Raw genomic sequence first — 25775 nt, 5'->3', positions numbered from 1 at the left:
AAGGAGAGGACCACGACAGCCTTTTAAAGGACTAAAGACTAAACATTTGCAGCCCACTCAAGTCAAACCAGCTGCACTGGCATAGGGAGAAGTGGATTAGGCCAAGCCCCCATCACCTACTGGTACTTGTCCACCCATCCTATCCCATCCCAAGGCACCAAGAACAGCACCTGTGCCATTGCCTCTGCCACCCAGGTGACTGAGCAGCCTGCCCTCGGTCTTTGAATGAATAGGTAGGAATAGAGGACTATTTTTAAAATGTAGGTGGTCCATTCTGATGTCAAACAGTGGCATTTTCGGACTCTGATGTTGTTACATATACTCAGCCCTCCTTGTGTCTGTGTCTCATATAGGCTCATGGGTAGCATTAAGCCTATGCAATAGCACTTCTGGACTGGAGCAAAACCACGGTTGTTTAGTCATTCCACAGTAAAGTAACCAAATAGACAACAATTTTTGCAGCAAGTGTGGAAAATAAGCACCTACTCAGCTAATTCCAAGTGATATTCCCATTTGGCTAAGATGTGTGTAAAGGTTGGGAGATAAGATCAGCTGTACCTTCTACTATGATCCCTTGGCTTAAATAACAATTTCTTATTTGTGGATTTTGGGGTTGGGGATTTGGGAGTGCATGAAAAAGATATGATAAAATCCCAGACAAAGTGTACATGTATCTTTTATTGCTGGAGTATTTGTTAGGAACATTAAGAAACAGGAAAATTGAGAGAAAACATTGGAACTGTCTAATACAATGTAAATAAATAAAACAGTGAATAAAAGAAAGCGTCTAAACTGGGTAAGACCAGAAAGACATAAAAATGTCTTTTTTTTCTTTTTCTGCCATAGCTTTCAAGTGATTAAAAATATTTTAGACAGAAATTGTCTTGTCTATAGTAGAAAAGACTGTAAATATACTGCTACTACGTAATCTTATACACATCTGCATTTTAACCTTCATTCTCTTCAGTCTCTACCAAGGTTAAATAAGCGATGGAACATGTGGTGCTGTTGGTTGCACATAGTTTGACAAGGTATTTTCTTGAGATCTGTTTTCTGTCTGTATCTACATACACAGTGTGTGCAGGTAAAGCAAAGAAATTAAATAAAAAAATCAGAAAATTCTGCAGCACAGGTTTCTTGCTCAACAGGACAGCAACCCGCAAAGCTTCTCATCTGTTCCTGCCTGGCAGAGGAGTGATGGTATGTACCAGTCCTCCACCAACCTGATAAAATGGAATAAATTGGGGGGGAAAAAAGGATGCAATTATAAAATGTCTAAAAACCTGGTCCCACAGCAGCTGCAAAACAGTAAATCCAAGACTCTTTCTGGCCAAAAATGTGGAAGTTTTGCAAGCTGCTCTGCTTGGGACAAATGGATGCAATGCTGTTCCTCACAAAATTTCTGAGCCCTGGAGGGATTAAGAAAACAAAGACCGTTTCTGTGCTTCTACCAAGTCTTTCCCAGACAGTGTGTTTCCAAGTCTGCTCCTCTGGGCTTTTTCTCAGGGCCATGCTTATTTACAGTAGGTCTGACTTTCTGCTCAGTTCTGTGCTTTTCTTTTCCCTTGCCTGTATCCTGTGTCAGAAAATTTCCTCTTCTTAGATGAATCTGTTTCTTAAGTTAATTTACAGATGTCATATAGTGTGTCTGCTGCTGATACTAAGTGAAAGATGGTTGCTTCACCAACTTCTGTAACACTAGCTAGGCTAGTATAAAACCTATTGGAGACAAAGATGAATACTCAATCTCAGGACATCTGTTTCACGTTTCAAGATGCTGATTTAGTGAGGTCTTCAAAATTAATGTGCACACTCCATTATGTCTTGGATCATATGGTTAACCTGGTCCAGTTTCTCCAGAGCTGTAACAAGGATCTCAGCATTTCCAATTTGTGTACCCAAACAGCATATCTTTTCCTTGTATCAGGTTTCTATTTCCCCTGCTAGGATCTTTGTCCATGTTTCAATACTCATGAATCATACTGATTCAACAAAATAATTCCTTCTTTTGTAAAGTCTCTTCCAGGGTCAGCAAGATCTTATCGAGAGCGACGCACACATGTTAGAAGCTGCAGTTCAGGAGTTGTACCTTTCAGTAAAAGAAAAAAAAAGGAGGGGAAAAAAAAAAAGACAGACAGGCTGTGAAAGTAAGCTAATTGCTCTCTGTACAGGGTCCAGAAGCAGAAAACTGACACCTCAGCAAAGCATCAGACTGACATTGAAGGCCACATGAGGAAGGGCACAAGATTCTGCCCTTCCACAGGCAGGAGGATGGACCAGTAACAACAACTAACTCAGGGCAGGCTGAAGGCCCAAAAAAAGAAGAAAATCTGATGTAGAGGTGCTAGATTAAATGCTTGAGGCATGCCTTCTTGTGCTTTGACCCTTACAGAGAAAACTGACCATGTCTTAAGTCTAGCAGGCTGCATAGCTTGGGAATTTGGGCATCACCTACATAATATGTTTCTCGGTAGTGAAGTGGCCACCTCTCAAATGGCTTGATTTGTTGCTTCTCTCTGGTGCTACCAAGCTCAAAAGGTGCCCATAGCCAAAACTGCCCAAAATTTAGGGATACAGATCTGAGGTGCTTAAATTCAAAGGAGATGCCGAAGTGGGATATTCCTTTGCCTCTGTCCCCATAAAAGTCTTGAGCCGCTGTGTTTTCTTACAGCACATTAACACAGCATGGGATCAAGGCCCTCAAGAAATGCAGTCCCAGCCAAGAACTTTTAAAATACAATTTTAAGCACCACCTTCCCTCCACAGCTTTCTGATTACCATTCATCACAGAAATGACATGTCTATTCTCAGTTTTGCCCCAGGCGATTATGTAAGCTTCGAGGGAAGAGTCTTAGCCCAAGGCTTACTGTCTCCTCTGGAGAAAGGTGGGACAAGGAGCGGAAAAAACCCAGTCCCCTAAACATTCATAAAACTGAGCAGGAGGAACAAACAGGTTGATGACCTGTGGCCTCCTGACTCAGGAAGGAGGTGGCAATGCTCCAAGGATGCCACTGCTCTGTGAGTGAGTGATGTAGGTCCTCCAGCTGAGGCGCAGCAGGGAGTTCTCTGGGCTGCCCTCACCTCCCAGCCAGGCGCTCTGGTTCTTCAAATATGTCAGAGGCCTAAGAGTTTCAGTATTTTTAGGTCAAAAAAGGCTTTTGGAAGCTTCTTTATAAAGACTCTGGGGCTGTGGATGCCCTTCAAAGGCATTAGGGAGCACAACATTACACTTTGAGGCACCCATGGCTTTTTTTTGTTTCTGATTATTAGGAAATAGGCCTCCAAGGAGGCAGTGTCTTACCAAAAGTGTTCTGGTGTCATGGTTTGGGCCTAGCAAGACAACAAAGAACCAGCCATGTGGCTGCTCACACACCACCTCTCTCTCTCTCACACACACACACACACACACACTGTGGGGAGGACAAAGGCCAACTTGAAGCTCGTGGGTCAAGACAAGGAGGGTTCACTCACCGATTATGGTCACAGGCAAAACAGACTCAACTTGGGGAAAAAAAAAATTAATTTACCACTAATCAAATGTACACAGGACACAGTCAAAACAAAGAGCAGTGCTTAAGTACCTTATCCCCACCCCTCCCTTCTTTCCCCGGGACCAAATCACTTTGTTCCCGGTTTCTCTCCCTCCTTCCCCCCAGCAGCACAGGGGGCAGGGGATGGGGTTTAGAGTCAGTTCACAAGCTGGTGGTTCCTGCCGCTCCTTCCTCCTCGGGAAGAAGGATTCCTCACAGTTCTTCCCTGCTTCCCCACGGGGTCCTTCCCATGGGAGAGAGTCCTTCACGAACCTCTCCTTCATGAGTCCTTCCCACGAGGTCTGGAGCTGCTCCAGCCTGGGCCTCCCACAGGGTCACGGGCTCCTTCGGGAAAGGCCAACTCCCTTGGCACAGGGTCCTCCACAGCTGCAGATCCAAGTTCACAGGCTGCAAATCCACATTTGTCCCTCCTGGAGTCTTCAGGTAACGTTCCACTGTGCTCCTCCATGAGTGCAGGGGGCCAGCCTGCCATCTTGCCATGGGCTGCAGGGGAACTTCTACTCGGGCACCTCCTTTCTTCCCCTTCTTCCTCACCAGCCTCAGGATCTCAACCCCAGCACTGCTCTCACCTCTCCCGCACAGCTCTTTCTCCCCTGCTTGCTCTCTCCTCAGGTCTTATATCAGTTCTTTCATATGTTAATCGCGGAGGCGCATCTCTTGTCCTTCTAAAGGACCCGGCCTTGGCCACCTGAGCCGGGGGAGCTTTTAGTGGCTTCTTGGAGGAGCCACCCCTGGGGCCCCTCCCCGCTACCAAAACCAGGCGAGAACCAAACCAGCACAGCTGTCCTAGACATACCCCCTAGCAGGAATCAAGAGGGACCTGAAGCCATGAACTGGCCATGCTGTATGGCAGGGGTGCTGGAGATGGCAGCTGTGCTCTTCCTACAGTTTATGCCCCGCTCCAGGCCCAGGCTCCCAGACACAACCCAGAAGTTTCCCACTTAGCATATCCTCAGTGTTAAGTGTATTTTTATAAGCAGCACTGGAGAAGAAAAGAGGCTCAAAAAAGCTGTTACAAATGCAAATATGCACCCTGAGTATCACAGCTACATGAGGAGGGACTTGATCTTCAGCATGGAGCCTTGGCTCATGCAGCCCTGCTCTGGTCCAGGGCTCATTGGTACTTCTCAGCTCCCGCACAGGGCTTAGGACAACGTAGTCTGCAACGGTGACAGCTGAGTAGCCACAAGCCTGGTTCTCCCCACTGATGTAAATCTAACGTCATGACTTGCATCAGGGGAATTAGCACTGTCTGCTACTAGATATTAACAATATCTGCTGGCTGGAATAATGAGATGCTGCTCTGAACCAGACAGTCACTGAAAACAGAAAATACCCATCAGTTAGAATTCTGAAATCAATTGAGCTAAAAGAATATCCTTGCTTAAGATAAAAGACTGAAGTCACCAGAATAAGTCTATACCATTCAACTGACTTTGCTTTATATTTATATGACCTTTTCCTTTCTTTACATTTTCCCTTTTGCTTTCAAAAGCAGAATTTTAAATAAGTTCTACTAAAGATGAGTTTGAGTGTAATGAATTATTTGTTTTGAAGCAATGTTAAGTCCCATTTCCAGAAAGAATGGAAAAATACAGTAAAGATGAAAGAACTTTGAACAAAGACAAAGGTAAGCTCTTTGGGAGCGGAGCCAAAGTTCTGGGCCCAGGAATCATGCTCCTAAAAGTTTCTGATTCAGAGTTGGCTGCAACCAAGTGGAGCACAGGGAAAACCTAAAGACTAGCATACAAGAGCAACTAAAGGTCAAGGCAGCAAATAAGAAACATGAAAAGATGAGATTAATCTGTTGGGAATTGCATATTTATCAAGAATAGGCTTTGAGGAAGACTTGCGGGCAAGATGAGGCAGAAGAACTTGCTTGTGCAACAAAGGGGAAGAACTTTGTATTGAATTTGGAAATAGTTAGCACCACCTCTTGGTGACCATTTTAGATGGGAAGATTCTGGTGTATTCACCAAGCATGCTTATGCAGATAAAAAAGTGTTAGTTTTTATCCACTTGAAATATTTATAAAGATAGGATTCTTAGTCGCACTTCTTTTGACATACTTTACGTTGATTCTCCATAATGCACCAAGTGCTTGGAAAAATTCATATTATTGAGCTTAACAAGATATTATTAGGCCAGTGTTATTTCTGACCTCATTTCAATTAAACTAAGAGAAATTCCACTGTAAAGTCTTTCCTGTGTCTCTCACACTTATTAGTATTTAAAAATACATGAAAAAGAATCCATACACACTAACAACCAGCAGAGTGGAAAAGACTACAAGATAAATATCTGTAATAAAGAACTAGGTGCCTTCCCTCCAAAGCCAGTCTAATCAATCAAAATGTATTTTGCTCTGCATATTTGCCTATTACATTTGCTGACCTGTGCGAGTAAAGCTTACAAATATTGGCAGTCTTGTACTTTTCGGGAAAGGAGATGGGTAAGGTGCCATCCATCATAGCATTGGCACTCTTTGGAGCTGTTTAGAAATGAGCTAGGACTTCTAGGGTTAAGTGTTCTGGGGGCTTTCAGTTACAAATTGTCATTGCTGTAGGAATGGTTACTGAATGGTTACCAACAAGAAAGGCGTTTCTATAATGGCACATGTAACTTGGACACAGTTAAGAGTTGCTGCCCTAGTAAGCCTACAGTTTAACTGTACAAATCTGTGTATTCCCTGCCACCCATCTTCTTTTAATTGCCCTTTTTTAAGTTTGGGTTGTTTTGTTTGTTTTATCCTGTTTTTAGTTTTCAAGCCTGTTGGCTAGAAACCTCTACTCAGAGGAATCGGACTGATCTGGAGTTCAGACAGGTTAAACATTAGCAGGAAAAGCCTATGTGGAGAGACTCAATTAAGCTCCACCAGGAGCTGCGGTTGTTGCCCAGGCTGGTGCCAACTACCAGCAAGAGCCTCAGCTTTCCCTGAAGTTCACTTGGTGGTTGTCAGCAGCTGGCAGGATCAGGCAGCACTCCTGCAAGCTCTATTAACATCTAATTGGGTTTATCAAAGGCATTCCCAAACAGCATCATTTTATCTTGTGCCTTGGTTATCTTTCTTGCATTTAACTATCAGTTAAATAAAGGGCACAGGCAAGAGTGAAGAATTGTGATGGGACCTGCCTGTGCTTGGCCCACCCCATCAATAACCTACTGATGTTCCTGCCCTCGTACAAACACAAGCTGGTCTGAAACACAGAGTGCACAGCCTATGTCTCTCTCTACTGCACATGCCTATTACTTAATTATTTAATGTCTGACATTTCTGAATGCAGTCGTTCTTTCCATTAACTATTAAAAGTATTGGGATTTCACAAACGTCTTGGTAAGGAGTTTGTGTACTGAAAGCTTTCATGTAAAATGTGAACTCATGAGGAAAATTTGGTGTAGGTATGGATTAAGTGTGGCTAAGGTGAGCAGGATTTATGGCACTTATTTTTTATTAAGAGAACAGTTTAAATTAAACTATTAGGATTTTTAAAAATATATCTCAGAAATGACTGGTTTTGTTAATTTCTGCTTTTAATTTTAGGTATTTTTGTATGCCTTCTGTATATTTTATTGTTAAGACTTTGCAGTAAAATTGAAACCAGAGCTCAGTAATGCCCTAAATTTGGACAGAAATTATAAACTCATTGGAAAACAAAGCAAATCTCTATGTATAGTTGCAACATATGCTGCTGCTGTTCTGCCCTCTCTGCCTGTTAAAAATCAAAGAAAGATCTGCTCTGAGATAGAAGCAGAAAGAAAATGAATGTTTCCAACTAACTGATGGTGCTGAAATTTTTGCTGTCAAAATCTTACTTTAGACATATTGTTTTCTGGAAAGCTACACACAACAGCTTAAAAAAAAACCCCAACAAACGTTTTTTATAAAATGAATGGACTTCTATTGCATGGGGATAAGTTATTGGCTTAACTTTAAGGAAGCTGTATTAAACTTTCCTAAAACCAGACTTGAAAGGTAGGATTGGCAGCGTGCAAGAGGCTTTGTAAATATCATTGCTGAGGTACTTCAAATACTTAAGAAAAATATCTGTTGACAGGCCTGAAAACTGGCATTTTCTGGCAGTGCATATTCATTGAACTGAGAGCTATAGAAACAGTGATAGCTCAGTGTCACTTCCCTGCTCCTCCACTGTACCTCTGGAAGGAAATGAGAGGTCTTTCTTTTCTAAGCTCCTTTTATCTTAGGCCTTTTGAAATTATCAAAGGAGTCAGCTAGTCAAAGCCACCGCCCTGGAAAATGGGAGCTGCTGATTTTACCCCCATATATCCCATAATGCAGTATTTGGTCTCGTGAATCCCATAGCAAACCTTATTCAGGCAAAAATGTATTTATCCTTGTTTAAGTAGAAAACAGTTGAAAAGGGAAGAGGTCAACTAACCTGCACTTTAAAGACACAAGGACAGGGACATTACATGTCCTGAGCTACCTGTCATAGGCATCAGACTTTGACCTGCTATTCCAAGATAGAACCTAAGGGCACAACCAGCATCAACTAGCACAGCTACATGAAAGGCAATTAGCACTTGGAAGTGATCCTTCTGTCTTTACTTTCTCACCTATAAAATGGGAATGACACTTACTTGGCTCTATCTCACAGAATGATGGAGAAATAAATGCTTGCAATTTCAAGCTTTGTAGACCTCATACAAAACTGAAAAATACATACAAGTGTTGTACAACCAAGATCATAAAAAAAAGAATGAAATTACATTTTAAAATGAAAAGATTTAGGATTTGGTTGTGGTTTTTTTTTTATACATGTAAACGTTTCTCAGAGATCAGCTTTTCCTCTTTTTATGCCAGCTGCTAGTTTCTGCTGGTCTTTTTGAAAGGCCTTGAAGCAAGTCCTTAATGATGTATGTGCTCTTAGTCTGGATGAGTGACACAATCAATCTTCTGAGCCACTGTCGTCCCCTTCACTTCCATGACACAATGCTTACACTGCTATATTTTACTGAGGAAATGAGGTCACTCAAGACTCTCAGCTTCCTAAACACAAATAAATGCCTGTTACTGTAGAGCAAGGCAGAAGCACAGGAGCAACCTTAACCCCAGCATGACTGGATAGCAGAGCAGCCTGAACAGTCCTGTCATGTAGGACATATGATCAGGATATAGTTGTGCATGGGAACACATAGAAAGTCCCACAGCACAGGATTTGTGCCAAGGAAATCTGTTTATCTACACCCAACACAGGAGTGAGGAAGAGAGAAGAGCTTCAGGATCGCCCCTTACATGCAAATAACATCAGAATTCCTGTAGTGGAACAACAAAACTGGAGCAAACAATGTAGAGAGGAAAGGTGAAGCCACCTTATCATTTAATAAACTTATGCCTGATGAACAAAGAAGCAAAAGGAAATACAAAAACCATAGAGTCCTTCCTGTGCAAAGGACTGGGGTATGGCTTGAATTAGAAGCTCAGGAGTTAAAGCTCCTCTACTCCTCTCCGAGTTTCAAATCTATTTAAACCTTTTCTGAGCAATTCCCATCAGCACTTTAAGGACACCAGCTGCAGCCATGGCCCTGCCTGGAAGGCAGCACCATCTGTGTCTCCTCCATGGACAGGACCTACCTTGACCAAAGGATGCAGCAGGAGGTGGGATGCAGCAGGAGGTGGGATGCAGCAGGAGGTGGGATGCAGCAGGAGGTGAGATGCTGCCGCTGACATACAAGGCAGCAGCATGCAGAAAAACAAACCCACAAGGTAAAAGGCAAAAGGAGAACACACAGCCACTGCAAGAAAAGAGGCAAGGGGTGACAGCAACCTGGTAAATCAACAAAGGAGGGGGAAGGAGGAATTGTTAGCAGGGCAAGAGGATTTATCATTAAAAAATACCCTGCTCTTCCCAATGTGTTTATTTTGGGAGCACGTTCATTGTGCATGTGCAGCTTATCTCTGTAGCTCAGAGAGGAGTATAGATCAGCTCTCCGCTGTCACCTCGACTGACAGACAGCTGCTGCAGCAGCAGAGTGACAGCTGAAAGGCTGCACAATTGATTCCAATACTGTCTTGCTCCATTGCCTCTAAGGAGAGGCTTGTGTTCATTCTGCTTTTATTGAAGTGATTTCTCCTAATTGCCTATTTAACGCCTTAAAAAATACCGGGAGATACAGGTCAGTGCTCTGGTAAGCTGATGGTTGGGCAGTGTTTTCCAGGTAGAAATGAAGATTTGCTTACGCTCAACACAAAGGCTGCAGAGAAAAAAATTAATGATCTTATCAGGTAAAGCAGGTGTTGTGGTCACACCACCAAGGTCACTAGCATTAACAAAACACTCTGAAAACAGAACTGTGGCATGTTCCCAGCAAGGTGCTGGCATGTTGTAGAGATAATGTGCTCAGCCTCAAGGGGAAAAAAATATGATGCACCAACACTCACTAACAGCTGTTAATGGCAGAGCACTGTGGACAAGGAGAAGGATGTTTGACCCACCAGCCCTTTGGAGGAAGATGTAAACAACTGGCTTGATTCCCCACTGCCTTGCCCCTGCTATGGCCTTCTATGCTTGTGCCAAGTAAACACAGCATATGTGCTAAATGCTATCACATAAAAAGAGCTGAGTTTTACCACCACTCACACAGATGTAAAAACCTAACAGAAAATGCAAGGTAGGGGAAAATTAGGGCCTGTAAATGCAGGAAGAGGGGATTATGTAAGAACAAAGTGAACAGAGACTCAGAAATGTAGTCATATAGCAACTAAATGAAAACAGCATCTTTTAACTCTGCTAAATGGTGCCCCAGGAGCCTTGTGAGTCACAGCTACTTGCGTCCCTGACAAAAATATATTGTTATTGCCTCTTCTTTCTGAGCCCACTGCAGAGCCATCACATCTAGAAAAACTACAAACCCCTTCTGGATCAGCAGGCCAAACAACTCAAGGCCAGCTGCACAGTTCACTTCTGCCCAGCTCACACCCACAGAAGGGCCACCACATTACCTGCCACACTCAGTGGTGCAACAGTATTTCATTATTGGTAGCAGAAAGCTACCATAGCTGAGACACCCCCTGCCCGCCTTCGCTCCATTAGCAAACCCACACATGCCTGACAGTCTCGCTGATGGTGCCAGTAGTATTTCACTCACCACTACTTTTAATGGTAAGGGTGTAGGAGTAATAAAGTTTTCCAGCCCATCTCATTGTGAAAAGAGATCAGAAACTGTAAATGAGACCATGGATCCAGAAGTCACCGCATGAAGTCACAGCAAGGCACTGTGAACAGTGTATGTAGCCTACAAAGGCACAACAGACTCTGAAGACACAAAGTCAGTGAGGAATACCTCACTTCAAAAGCACTTGGAGCCAATGAGGCTGAAATTCCTAACCATGCCTTCAGAGAGAGAGAGAGGAACTGTGTGGTGTCGGTCAACAAGACTATCTATGGCTAGAAGATCAATATGGTGTGCAACTCTTCTGAAACCTCACACGCCCTGACACAGATTTAATACTCAGCTGAAATTTTTAGAAACAAAACTGAAGGGAAAACCAGAGCGTGACGGTTTGTGCCATCTGCATGGAATACGAGCTTGAGCTTTAATAGCATCAGTTATATCATTATTAAAATTTTTTTATATTCAAATCCATTTACTGATGATAAACCCTTCAACAAAAAAAGCCAATGGCATGTGTACTTGCACCTGCTGCCTTTGTGTGCTCCAGTCAACTTCTTGCATGTGAAGTTCTGCATCAGTGGGGATGGCAACACTGTGGTAGGCAATCCTTCCCCCTCCTCAGCCTTTTGCTGATGCATTAGCACAGTCTCCTTAAAAAACACCCAAAATACTCAGCAGGGTGAGGGAAGAACAGTGCACTGGAAATGATTACTATTAGAGGGCAGCCTACTATTGCGATGCCATGGAGCTGTATTTTGACAGTATTCTCTATCCTTGCACTGTGCAGTGGGCCAAGACTTTACTATGCCTACGCAGATTCTGCTGGACTCACTACCCCCCCAACTGCACAGCAAGCATCTCAAGCTATTTCTATTTTTATAAACTTCCTAGACTCTTTCCCTACCTTCCATTAAAAAAATGTGTATTGCACTGTATCCCAAGTCCTCCCACCCACTAAGCCAATGTCTCTACTGCTAATGAAATAAATGCTGTATAAAATCAGAAGCCAGAATCTGCATTATAGCTTAATTAGAGGGAGAACCAGAAGAAAACACAGAGTAGTATGACAACTTGTCTTTAAATCAAGAGTTTATACAATCTGTTGCAGGTTTTTGCTCTGTAGTTACACTTGAAAATTCTTCTTCTCTGAATAGCTACATTCCTTACTTGACATACTACAGATCAAACTAAGCACTCCTATCTGCAGTTCCTCAGGCTCCAGAAAACTGCTCAACAGTATTGGTGTCTGCAAGCTGGTTCTAGTTGTCACATCTACTTGGCAGTCCAGCATCCAAGCAAAGCAGGAATGCTTTCCCCCACTTGGGCATCACATTCTCCTCCTGCAGCCAGACCTTATTGCTACCTGAGAGTGGTGGGTCAGGTGCAGTGTTGGAGCAGCACACCCTGCCCCAGCACCTCCAGGGGTGGCCCTGCACTGAATTCAGTTCAGAAGCACCTTAGGTAAGGGATGGGAATGGCTGCAAACATTTTTTCAAGAGTTTACATAGCAATATAAGCTTCATACATAGCAAAAGCCAGACATGTATAGCCAAGCTAGAAACCTTCCAAAATGTTCCTTGTTCCTTTTCCCTGTATTTTGGCTATGTGCTCCTTGGGTACCCTTCAATCACAAGAAATGAGCCTGAGAAACAGCTTTTGGAGAGAAAGAATCAGTAGCAACACTACATGTTGGTCTTGAATTCCCATTGAAGTGGTGTATTCCTACCTGGGATGTCTAAAGACTAATAATGCACACAGCTCTGTTGCTATCATGTTATTTTTACAAGACTAACATCCTCCCCCCACAACTCACAGCAAGTGTCAGATGGTAGGTGGCCTAATGTTTGCAGCTCTTAGAAAATAAGTAACAGGAAAGGCAGCATCCAGCTGAAAGTACTGCATTTCTATTCATATTAGGTAAAAAAAATAGCAGTTATAATTTTGCTATAGCTGACTCAGCCTGTGTTTGAATCCAGGATCTAAAGGCAAATTAAATTTCCCCATCCATGTTAAGAAAGCAATTCAGCATCTGAACTGGATCAGCTTTGATGCCACACTAAAGAATTTAGTTGAAATGTGGTATGATGAAAGACTCCTGTTCAACAGCAGATATAATTATCACATCGATCTTAATTAGATAATGAATGTGACTTTAGGATCCCCAAAGGAGAACTGAAAGCTTGATCCAGTTACACTGAACTTAGTCCAGAACACTGAAGTTTATCCATCAAGATAAACATATTACTAGTACTTTGATATGACAGATGCTTGATGAGTGACAGAGTAAATGCCTTTTAACTATGATTTTAAAAAGAATTACTAAACTGCACTAAAGTGTATGCTGTTACCTTTGAAGGAAAAAGTATAATACATGAAGATCAATTATTACAGAGCACATAGAGCACAATTTTTCCAGCACTGGTTTCAGAATTCAAACTGTTTGAACTAAGGTTCTCTCTGTGGAGTGTCACTTTGTAACCCAACTGAAACATTTAAATAGCTATTGTTTAAAAAATTTGTCAGCTACAGAAAATGTTTCTCCTTCAGATTCCAAATCCTGTCAGGCCAGGTTGGTTAAAATGTTACATTTTTTTAAAAAGGCAATCTAATCACCCCTTATAAAAATCAAAAGAGGAACTCAGTTTTTAAAGCATCACAAACAAAAGGCTATAGCCCATCTATCATTCACATATGGATTAATGTAATGATTCTTCAATTAGAATTATTATCTACACAGCAGCTGAAGACTGAGAAGTGCTGATACACTGCAGATGAGAACATTTGCTAGTCTCTGGGCTCCAGCCTTTCTTAAAAAATGATGATAACACAATATAGATTGCTCGGTTTATATGTGTATTAAGCTGCAATGCCAGCATTTACATTTGCAACATTACAATTTTGCTTTCTTAGGCTCAAGAGAATTTGCTGCATCTGGTAGATTTTATTTGCTTTGTATCTTAGGCAATCATTATGAACAAAGTGTGGGTAGGCAGTATTATGCTCAAACAGTCCTCAGTTTTGCTCATTATCTCAGATACTACAAAAGAAGTAAACTAAGAGTGAGCCTGTGAGATGGGTCATTCTGTGTCAGTTTGCTTGCACTATATTATTCCAGTGCTATTTTTAAAGGCATGCTCATCTGCTCCTTCATTTCTTCCACATATATAGATCCAGATAACATAAGATCCAACATCAGAGGGACAGAAAAGCTCACCAAGCAGAGCAGTTACAGGCACCATAAGGGAGGAAAGTCACTTGGGTGATTCAGACTGAAGCAATTTGAGCAAGTATCTGTCGAATGCATGTTTTGCAGAAGCAGAGTGGGAAATGTCCTAGCTCTACAGCCACTGCTTCTCATACTTGCAATGCTCAAACAGACCCCAGTTTCAGTATCTGTCAATACTGTATTAACTGCAGTAGCTGCCACGCAAACAGGTCACTTTGCTACCTGTGCTATAGGGCGTTAACTTCAAGTAGCAGACCAGGCAGCAAGAATGGTAACCTCTTAAAACTTCTCTTTCTGTACCCTCAGCTCTTGCGGAATATTTGAAGTGCTTGCTTTTTCCTGTTTGCGACTGGTAACTACGTGCTGTGACCTAAAAGATGATGGAGACAGGTAGCTACATAAATAGCAGCTGTGAGATAGCCTTACTAAATGGGCATCTGTTCCTGGTGTTTCTACTAAGGATCCTTGCTGTATAAACCCCAAGGATGCTCTGAAGCCCAGGCAGCCTTCCTCCATGTCTCACTAATAATGTGAATGCTGGAGATGGCAAGTTGTCTCTTGCAGATTTCTGAGCTATGTGGAAGCCTTTAGTGACATGTGCTTATGTAGAGATTAGGAAAAGGGCTGCACAGTTAATTAAGATTCTTACTTCACTGTACAATCTTAGAACTTCATAGTAGGCAAATATTGTTGATATATTTGTTTTACTCTGCATTTTGTCAAATTTATGCCCATTACCATCTTGCAAATTACTGTTAGTGGGCAAGACCTGCTGTAGCCATGACATCTCCCCTTATCTGCTATACAAAGGAAATGAAAACTCTGCTCATAAGCTCTAGGTTCCGGTATTCTTTCACTACTTTATTATAGATATTAGTGAACAGAGAATAAGTGGTTTATACTTTTCCTTGAAAAATACTGTTAATCATCTACTGAATCTCCCATGTCATATATACCACAGATAACCAAGTCTCCATTTACTTGAAAGTATATTGCCATTTGAATTACTTAATGTCATTTTATTTATAGTGACATTATATAATGCTTCTGTCTCTAAAAAATTTGTATTAATTACAACTGAAGACATTTATGGGGACAAAGCAAGCAAATAAAACAGCAAACTGGCACAACAGCTGACTAAAGCAACATAACGAGAGTTCAAGAGTTTATACATCATGATTGGGAACATGTCTCAGACTATTTTAAATTTCCATACGTCAGGTGGCATCACCAAGATTTGTGGAGAACTTTAAAGACACAAATTTTTTTTTATTTTTTTTTTAAACTAAAGCCATCATCTTAAATTATTTTGTTCCATTTTTTGGGAGGTTTGTGGTTTTTATTAAGAAAATGTCAAAATCAAAGCAAACCACTTAATTCTTTCCCCGGATACTGGTTTGCAGAGACATTTCAAAGACAGACAAAACACTACCTGAGAAAGCAGTTCAGTCTACAGTAGAAGTGAGTGAATTATTTGCAGCAGACAATTTATTATGAGACCATAAAAAGCAGAGGCTTCTTCCTCTCAGGGAAGGCAACTGCGCTTTTCTTTATTCAGTTTCAAGTTATTATTCATCAAATGCTTATTTTAGTTGCTACCAGGCACCTCCCTAAACTCTCGTAACAATAGTTCTAATGTTCACATAATGTGACTAGTCATCTAAATCAGTAATTTATAGTCATCCAGGCACAGAACAGCAGTATTGAAAACCAGGAAGGAAGGTATCACTAAGGACTTTGTGGTTTTCACTGGCTGCTCCAATATACTGAATACTGAGGCAGTGAGCTGCAGAGCTTTGGCTCCCAAGCTTGGGGAAAAGCTTTACTGGCTGGAAAAACTGGTGAGGGGGAAAAAAAAAAAAAAAAAAAAAGGAGAGAAATTTACATATCCTTATAGCCACAAGGACTCAGTGGCCAAGTTAAATTACATTTCTCCTAGAATGTGTTTGTACAGCAAGAAACAACTGTGACTGTAGCCCAGGGGCCATACCTTGTCAAGCTTTAATCTCACGTGTCACTGTGGCAATACCAATGTAGAAGCAGCAATTCAATTTAAGCTTAAGATATAATGGACCTCACTAAGTGAGAGCAGCTTAATGATAATTAGCATTCTATTAACTTCTACATATTAACATCACCCCTTGTAACAACTAATTTGAACATGTTGGATAGACAATCCTTTCAAAAGCAGCACTATTTTGATTAAGCAATTTACAGAGGGCTCTGAAGGATAGATGTCTCAGATCCCACCAAAGTAGCTTGAATATTTCCTGACATTTAGAACTCATTAATTGTGGTGTCCCAAGTATTACTACATTAGAGAGAGACAAAGACAATGTCTTGGAACATTAAGCTCACTTTGAATAGTAAATGACATAAAAACTACATCCAATGTAGTAACTGGATTTAAGAGTAACTAAAAGTTTTGCAACCTATAGCACTGTCACTCCAGTGACACAGAACCTTTGTTTCAGGAACAGACTGAATCTATTGTTTGCTTAATGAACTCAAATCAGCAACTGCACACACAGCGACAGAAGCAACAGTGCCAATGGCAAGAGACATTTCAGAAATGGAAGTCTATAAATTTTAACAATGGACTAAAAATGCCAAAATACCCTCGGGTCTCACTGGCTCTTGAAAATACTGCATTAATCCCACAAGGCATTCCTCCTTTCAGTGGGTCTCTGACCTGATCACTCTATCACAGAAAAGATGAAATGGAAAAAAGGGGAGAACAAAAATAAGGAACAAAAAAAGATGATTGTACCTTTCCACTCCACAACTCCTTACTTTAATTATTAAAATTCCTTTGGGTTGCTCAACTATACAAATGTTTCCAAAAGCTGAGAACTGACAGGACATGAGGCATTCTGTTTTCCTTTGCCACTGAGGGCTGCTTTGTTCTAGGCAGTTCATCAGGGGTGAGAACACTACTGGTGAAAAGAAGTAGTGAAAACCACCACTATTCCATCTCTATCATTTCCTTGTGCAGTTTTAACATAGTATTTAGTAAGGGCTATTCCAACATTTATATAGATCTTTGAAAATAAATTAAAAGTGGCAAGTATGCTGGTGAGAAGCAAGAGAGGTTTTGAGAGCTGTGAAACATTTCTTGCTGGATAGTCTATACCCAGGAAAGAATGAAATCCCAGCCATGGGAAACCTTGTTAATCAAAAACACGTGAAAAAGCATTCTGTGATTTGCTGAACACTGGTCCACGTAGTCACCCACAGACTGAAAGGCCAGCTCAAGGTCTTTGTAAATGTTAAGCATCACTTTGGCAGATATTAAGTCAGATATTTATATACTGCAAAAACTTACGTCTGGCCCTGTCTTGGGGAGAGTATCACCTACTTTATTTAAAGCTGAGTTTCACCCAACTAATTTTTTGTTATTGTTTGCAGATCAGGAATAAATTTTCTGCACTGCAGATTCACAATGCTAACACAATACAAACCTGAGATACTTAAAAGCATTTCTTCCTGCATTACTGAAATGGTATCTTCTAGTCTTCAAGTTGTTCTGTGTCTGTGTTAGAATGACTTATTTCATTTACACTTTTTTCTTTCTTTGCTTCTTTTCTAGTAGTCTTCAAACACTTGTCGAGTCTTTTTAGGAATATATCTACATCTTGCTTTTTAATTCCAATTGCTGAAGCAGCATTAAGGTAAGCACAGGGATAGTCATTTGCATGTGACATAAAGCCTTTAAAAGTATAGTTATTCACTGTTTGCACAGATCCACACGGAACAACCCTGAAACAAACAATATTGTGATTCAGTTAAGGATGCCTTGGATGTTTAATGTGATACGCTATGATTAAGACATTTATACAAGTTCCTATACAGTGCAGTATCTGCTAACTCTTAACAAATTAATGTAAGGAGGCTTAACTAAGGCACTTTCCAGGTTATTGCCCAAGCATCACAATGAGTGACAGGAGTAGCAGACCCTGAATTAGATCAAGTCTGTCTGCATATGTGCATGTCCCTTCCTCTACTCAACGAAATGATGAAGGTCTTCACTACTGGTATTGATGAACTCTCCAGTGTGCGTGTGGGAAAAAATCTGCAGAAAAGTTTCCTATTCCATAACAAGCCCTAACTATCTGACCTAGCTAAGTTCACCCCTCCTTCAGCAACCTGGTGACCCTGACCTCCCTAGGATCACCCATCTTATTGACATCAGTGCAGACACCTTCTTGTCATAGTGTACTGCAGTCCAAAACATCTGGGTTCCAGTGATTCAGAAGGCTCTAGATCCCAACATCCTCCCACCCATTCCTCTCTACTGCATCTCCATTTTCCCCAATCCTATGACGTTAATCTCATACTCATTCCCTCCTTGTATTGGATACATTTTGCCACTGCTTTTATCTCTTCCTCATGCTAAGAACCTCTATCAATTGCACCCTATTTATTTCTCAGCACTTCCAGTACATATATATTCCCTGATGATAAATCAAGACCCTGATCCACATCCTTACTTGTTAAAGGAACAGCTCACCTGGTGGCTATAGTTAAAGCCCACACAAGCAGTTAACACCAATCTTTTGATAATAATTTAATACGACTATAGAGACATTCCCTGCAGTTCATGAAAGCAACTGTATTCAGACAAACACCACCAGGATGAGCAGATCCTTCCACTGCCCCAGTGCTCTCACCACAGGTCATGCAGAAGCCTGTATGCTAGTGAAGTGGGAAGTTGCTATTCCTACCACTGACACTCAGCACAAGCATAAAATTCAAAATCTGTTGAAACGCTGGGTAAAACAGTGTATATACTGCAAAAAGAACTACTCACATTAAAAAAAAATATGAAAAAACCTGAAACCTTTGTATCAGGCAAAGAACTGGAGAGTTTTAACTTTTCAAATATTGAACCTCTTGCGTATTTTCAGCCAGAGATGCTGAAATTGCAGGACAAACCAAGGTTAGGACAGACAAATTAAGAAGAGCATCTAACTACAGTACATATAGATTTACTGTCATTCATCTGTGCAAGAAGTGGAATAATCCAAGCTAATGAAGCATACCTTCTGATGGGGAAAAAATTATATTAAGTCTATGGCAGAAATTAACATGGCAGCAGTAATATTCAGATTAAGGAATCCTGTCAAAACAAATTTTAAATCGTTCTCTTCTTCTAAAAGGTTTAAACCAAAATCATTAAGAAGTATTTGGCATGTATTTCCATGTACCAATGGCTCTAAGAATAAATTAAAATCAGGTTGGCTGAGATTGTAGATTTTCACAATTAAAATAAATTTTTTTTAAACACAGTTCCAGAAAGCAGGATTTTGTTCTGTATGACAAAAAACTATGTAGAGTATTAAAAGCTTACGCCCTGGACACCAAGCACAGCCATATTTGTGCTGCAATAAACAAAACAAATATATTCCCTAAGCAGCTTACAACTTAACTGTAAGATGAGACAACAGCTGGAAACTAAATTAAGCCAAGGGGTACTATGGAATAATGCCACTATATCAAACAGGCACAGATTATGTTTAGCCTACCAAAGCTAACAAAGAAGGCCTCATTACTAACTCAGGTAGATAGACACTATTAGTAGATAATAGTGATGAAGAAGGGTACATTACTCTCTGACTTATTAATCTGTAATGATGAGACAAATGGTACAAAACAAATACTAGAGGATTCCATAAAGTATATGCTGTTACAACCCATCATTTTTTTCAAATTCATAGCATCCTCACCTTGCTCCAGAAACTTGTCTTGTGAAAAGCATAGATCCAAGCTCTGTAACAGCAGCACCATTATTTTCATCTAGATTCTTCAGTGACATGGCTAAAATAACAAAAGGTCAGGTTAAAACTACTAAAAACCTTCTTTTACTCCAAAGAACCCCCACAGAGGACAAGCTGTGGTTGTTTCCTAATTTATTTTAAAATCTACTTATTTATAAAATATTACTACATGCTAACATCTTGTGACTGTCTTGATTACAACAAACTAGTATGTTGGACAGGAGTAATTTCATAAAAAAAATAAAAGGCCTGAGTTATTACTCTACTTTTATAGCAGTTTACCTTATTATGTTAAATAATTTAATCTCAGCCTACGAACAATTTAATGGAATGTAGTGAACAAGGTAAATAAATAGGAACTGTATGTAGAAGTGCATTATGAATGCACAGTGTATTAAGAAAAAATTAAGACAAAAATCCGTGGTTACCTAAGGAAATGGGATTATGTGGTGTGTCTAACAGTCTCTCATTGTAGGTATCTGCCAGCTTCTTCAGCTCACTTGAAAGATAGGAAAACATCTCCTGGAAAAAAGGATGCAGTATTTTTAATAGCTATCAAACAGAGAAACTAACACCCATTTCACAAAGCCGCTAGGTCTTCATAATATCCTAAAGGTGCCCAGCTGATCATCTTTCCACGTGTACCAACTAAGTGGACCACACAATTCTCTGAAATCTATAAAGGAACAGACGCATTTCCTGAGCACTGTTCAGAATGCACAGTGCTTCTGTTCTCCCCCCTCAACCTGGTACAAAGCTGGGAGTCCTCCTCTCTGTGGCCCTGAAACCTAGGGAGTCAAAATCTTGAAGAGATTCCCACTGCACAGCAGGTCTTATCCCATCCCACTCCTGCAAGAGTTTCCCCCCACCCTAGCCCCCTGAGCCACAGAGAAGGAACTGTTCCAGTCACAGATGGCCATGTCATGGCAAACTGCTCCTTACTTTATTTTCTCTCTATTAATACAGTCCAGATTGAAAGCAGTGCATTTTGTTACCCTGCATCACACTACCACATTTACCACTAGTGCACAAACTTCTTTTTCTGTATGAGAATGGCAATACAGTCTCATAAAGAGACAGCTATGAGTACACATCTGAATGCATTTTGTTTCACACAACATACTCTTCTGAATACTCAGCTTGATTGTGTAGCTAGTCCTCTGCCTGGGACTAATCCCTCTTGCTCAACACTACTAAAAGAACGGAGATACCTGAATTTCTGCTATTAACTAGACTGCACCTTAATTAGATTGCACTTAATGAGATTGCACCTTTATTGTGAAAATTTAAAAAAACTGAGATTCATAAAGATTTTGGCTCAGATGCAAGTCACACTGCATATAAAAGGCTGCTTTTCTTACTTCATCCCTATTTTATTTCCTCCCTCTTCCCCAGTAGTAACCTACGATACTAGCTCATGTTCTTCCTCAGTGTAGTACTTCCCTCTTCACATTTCGGCACAAAACACTTAGGGTAAACACCATGCTTATTATTGTATCTTTTGGCTTATTTTCCATTATTTTTAATGCTTAGGCTCCTAAAAAGAGCTAAAAGATGCATACTGGGTAGTCTTTTTAAAAGGTACTAAACACCAGATTTTTCCTCTTTCTGGCCTTAAAGACTGTGCTGCTCATCTGCTTCAATGTGACTGCCTGTTTAAGCATCCTCATCAATTTCTGGACCTGACAAGTGATTTTTCATTCTTTAAATAGAGTTGCCTCTTCTGTTTGTAGACCAGTATCCTGTTCTAACCTGTGCACTCTGACAGATACAAATTATAGCTCGTGATCAAAATTATGTTTTTGAGCAGAACTTCCCAAAGGTCTTAACAAACCAAATGAGCTTTATGGTAGCTAAGTTAAAAGAATGTTACATCTGCTTTTCTTAAGCCACTGCAGTGAACCCCATCTCACTCCATGAGTGATCAAATCAACACAGCTTCTGTACCATATTACAGTCTAAAGGGATTATGCTATCAACAGGAGCATAAAGCTTCTGTCGTACTTGGAAAAACAACAAAAAGGTTATATTATTAAAACTTGAAATTTGTGATAAACAACTCTTATTTTTCAGATACATTTATAAAGCAAGTGACTTTATGGTTTCAATTAAGAGTTTATTTACAGTTCACTTGAAAAAGTTGAAAAACATTTATATTTCAAATGTTCAGCCACTTTTGCCTTCCTTCTGGTCCCTCACTGAATATAAACACATTACTCATTTGTTATTTGCTGTCCACAATGAGCATTACCAGTGTGTTAGTAATTTTATTAGTATTTTTTCGGAATACAAATAATAAATTAATTTGTGCTCCCTCTGCTGGCTATTTACTTTTACAACTGAAGCCAAGTATTATAGAAGTATACATAAATTGTGTCTACTGTGGAGATATTATTGGTGAATTTAAAACTGAGAAAAACCTGTCCTGGAACAGGAAGAAATTCCCAAGTAATTACTTTTGGTGTGTTGTAACTAGGCAATTCTCTGCACCTCTTCCAGTATTTATTGCTGAAAGGACTGCAAGCTGGTATAACCAGTTACTCACTACATAAATATATTAAATTAAATTAAGATTAAATACTTACGTTACTAGATAAGCCTTCAGACACACAGTTTTGTTAAAACAAGGGAGAGTGGAAAGATGGAAAAATACAGTAAGTCGAAGTACATATTTTCATCTGTTTGACTGAAACTACCTGAACACAAATTCAGGACTTTGTATTTTTATAAATGACATTATTTTACATCTTTCCATTTGAAGTCATCTAGATATTTTATAGTTTCCAAAGTTTAAGCATTTTGTTGCAAAATAGATTAATGGTCTTTACAAAAAAAAGAGGAAAAAGCAATATTTTTATAAGATCAAATCTATAATTAACCTCTATTACAAAATATTTGTTATGTGGAAAGTTTATAAGCCCCCTAAGCAATTATATACAAATGAGATCTTACATAATTGATTTTTGTGGTAGGCACTCATGTTTTCTCCAATGAAACTTTTAGGCTAAAGTTGCATTGAACAACACAAGCACTAAATGTCAGTTAAGTTTTATTATTTAATTAACTCTTTCCCTTTAGAAACTTATCTCAAGCCTCATTAAGCTAGTGAAATGAATGCTAAATTATTTGAAAATGTCTTTCATGTCTGGTCTTTCTAGCACCTAAAACATTAAAATACCTCAAAAAATATGAAGAACAAGTCAGCAATGGTGCATGTGTCAAATGTGCCAAATGACTCAATTGGTTGAACAAAATGGCCTAATTCCACATAAGTATGCAAAAATGCTTTCAAGAATTTTTGTAACAATTATTAAAAATATTTGAATCATACTGTATTTACATGACAAGACTATTTTTAATAGAACCTACACTAATATGAGTGACTCTGCATTTGTTGTTCCATTGTAATAGGCACTGTACTTCCAAATGAAAATAACTAGAGGAAAAATCCAGTAACTCCAGAGAAAAAGCAGAAGATGGGGGTACTAAATATGCCACTAGTCCCATATCAGGTGACAGAGAGACAACTGAAGGCCAGAAAACATTTTGTGCATGGTTGAACCTACCCCAGCTGGCTCTAACCACCCAGCTTGCTTATGCTCCGAGTCTGTAACACTCTGACTTCCTGTTTCACCCTCATCTGAAAAGATGAGTTGTCCTCAGAGAACAGCCATACAGCTGAAGATGGAACTGAAGCAAACACTGCAGAAGAGTAATTTTACAATCTCTTTGCACCAGATACAGACTGCCAACTCTCATATGCTGTCCCTGTGACTGATCTGGTCCCATCTTACATTACTCTGCAGCAGCACAGCCTCTCTTCTGCTTTGTTATCAGACTGACCAGCTGCATCTGATCTGTGATCTGATCAGACCGCTTGGCATGTCACCTCATGCAGACAAAGACAGGCTGCAGGGCTGCACATGAAGTTAGTACACACCCCAGAGAGCCCCAGTTCTGAATTTATAATATACTGGAATTTTTTAAAAATATGAAATTAATTACAGAACCTTTAAATCCTTATAGCATATAAAAGTAATCTAACAGAAACTGCTAATACATCTTGCCAGTCTGGTATGGTAACACTAATGTTGATAATCACCACAATTTTTTATTTATTTTTTTTTAAAGCTTTTCTTAACAACATCAACTGACACATTTTCTCTTCAGCACTTCCAAGACCTTGAGATCAGGCTCCCTGTGGGCCATACCTCTCAAATACATGCTTTGAGTAAGTATGCCTCTTAGAAGTCTACATTAATACTTGTTTAACTACACAACGCTATTTAAGAAAATTATTACATTCCAGTCAAATTGTCTTGCTTCCAGCCAGTCTACAATTTGAATATGGTCCCACACATTTCACACACAGAAAATCCTGCAACTTTCCCACATTTGACAAACCACAGTGTAGCAAAGGGACTAGAAAAAAAAAAGTAAGAGGAGTAACAGTCATCTGTCTGGTTGTAAGAATGTTTGATTTTTTACATTTTTAATATCCATCATTAAATGGCTTTTTTCTTATTCTTAAATTCAATCATAAGCAGAGCAGCAATATAAACTCACACTGAACTGTGCAAGTAATTTATTCCTATCAGAATAATTACATCAATGATAAACCATGAAACATAAAGCCAGTATTTTACTGAATTGTAAAACCCAAACAGTTTCTCCCAACTCAGTGTGATTTTAAATATTTTAGATACATACCCCATAAGGACATAAAAATTATTCCAGTTAACCACTCTTAGAAAATATACAGACAGATGGATACAGATATAAAAAAACTAAGTAACACACATACATTTAAGAAAATCAGAATGATCTTGATTGTTAGATTGTTAAGGAGAAGTCTAATGAGGAAATCCACAACTGCTGAAAACAAAAAGGAAACCATCACCTCTTCAATAATACCAGTATAATAATTAGTTAAATTAATTAAATGGACCATATTGGAAAATAGTTAACAAGTATTAAACCTAGTATTTAGGGTCCTTGCTCTCCATCAATTTTAAGGTGACAGCTGAAGTCTACTGTCCATGCTATTACACAGTGTAACCACTCTATTTGCTACATGTGGCCTTACGTGGTTCAAACACACAAGTACTTACATGAAAACAGTTTTACAACCTGGCAAAGCAGAATATGGGACACAACATAACCTGTACTGAGGAAACCAAAGGAGTTGCTACAAAAATATAACCTTTACATAATGAGTTCTGTAAAAGCAAAGATACTAACAGACAAGAAGTCATTATCTGCATTACAAAAGGACCTAAAATCCCCTACTGAGAGGTGAAAAATCACTGTTCTAAACAATACATACAGAGGAAAAAAAAAACAGTTGTCTTTTTCTACCTTTTCTCTGGAAACATCAAGGCTAAATACAACTGTTGAAAACACTAAGCTTTCCTACATGGCCAGCTTTATTCAGACACTTGGACAGCATGGGTATGTTACATGCTTGCTCTTCCATCCTCAGATCCATTGCATCATTTCACTCATCCATATTGTAACATATAAACTCATGCTCTTGGACAACTGCACAATCCACAAGGGCTAGCTTGTCAGAAAATCCCACTCCATGTATCTGTTCTGCTCACTCACACTCTCTTCCCTTCCTAATATTAATTAATCCATGTAAAAGAAAAACTGGGTAGATTATTTCTTTCCTTGGTTGTATGAGATTAATCTCTTCTGAGTAACATTTATTCTTTTCTGGCTTGAGCTCAAATAAGCTGAAGTAACACTCAAGTGAATAAGGATAAGGTAAAAAGGGAAAGAAAAAATTACCTGAAGTTTTTTATAGCTGACTTTTTGTGTGAGTAGGTGTAGCTGCACTGATATAGAAAGGAGTACTCAATGTCAAGCTATAAATAGCTCCTGCTGGGAGCCTAACAGCTCTGCCTCTGCTTTCACAAAGCACAGGCAATAAACTATCACTATTACATTTTTACAATTCAGGAACAAACAGATTTAAGCAAAAAAATATTTCTATTTCTACAGCAAATCCAATAAAAGAAACATATTTATGCTATATATAAAGATGTGTTTATAGAGTACACTCACATTTGAAATAAAAATACC

The 25775-nt window shown here is 39.7% G+C and overlaps 1 protein-coding gene across 3 annotated transcripts in view; it reads right to left on the bottom strand.

The window, feature by feature from the left end:
* Positions 1-663: 663 nt before the first annotated feature.
* Positions 664-25775, bottom strand: part of SEPSECS (Sep (O-phosphoserine) tRNA:Sec (selenocysteine) tRNA synthase) — a 37095-nt gene continuing 11983 nt past the window's right edge. Inside the window, exons 9-12 of one of the 3 annotated variants that reach the window (XM_051616806.1) lie at positions 20117-20210; positions 19638-19728; positions 17373-17670; positions 664-4870 (exon numbers count right to left, since the gene is read on the bottom strand). In XM_051616806.1, the coding sequence (XP_051472766.1) occupies positions 17421-17670; positions 19638-19728; positions 20117-20210 (435 nt within the window). In that variant the 3' untranslated portion in view covers positions 664-4870; positions 17373-17420. Of the gene's footprint in view, positions 17671-19637; positions 19729-20116; positions 20211-25775 lie in introns of all 3 variants that reach the window. The other 2 variants (XM_051616805.1, XM_051616804.1) reach the window with 2 other exon arrangements.

The sequence above is a fragment of the Apus apus genome, chromosome 4 (genome assembly GCF_020740795.1).
Source record: "Apus apus isolate bApuApu2 chromosome 4, bApuApu2.pri.cur, whole genome shotgun sequence".
NCBI classification, from domain to species: Eukaryota; Metazoa; Chordata; class Aves; order Apodiformes; family Apodidae; genus Apus; species Apus apus.
Note: the sequence above shows the minus strand (reverse complement) of the source record. Positions and strands in the feature narration are given on the sequence as shown.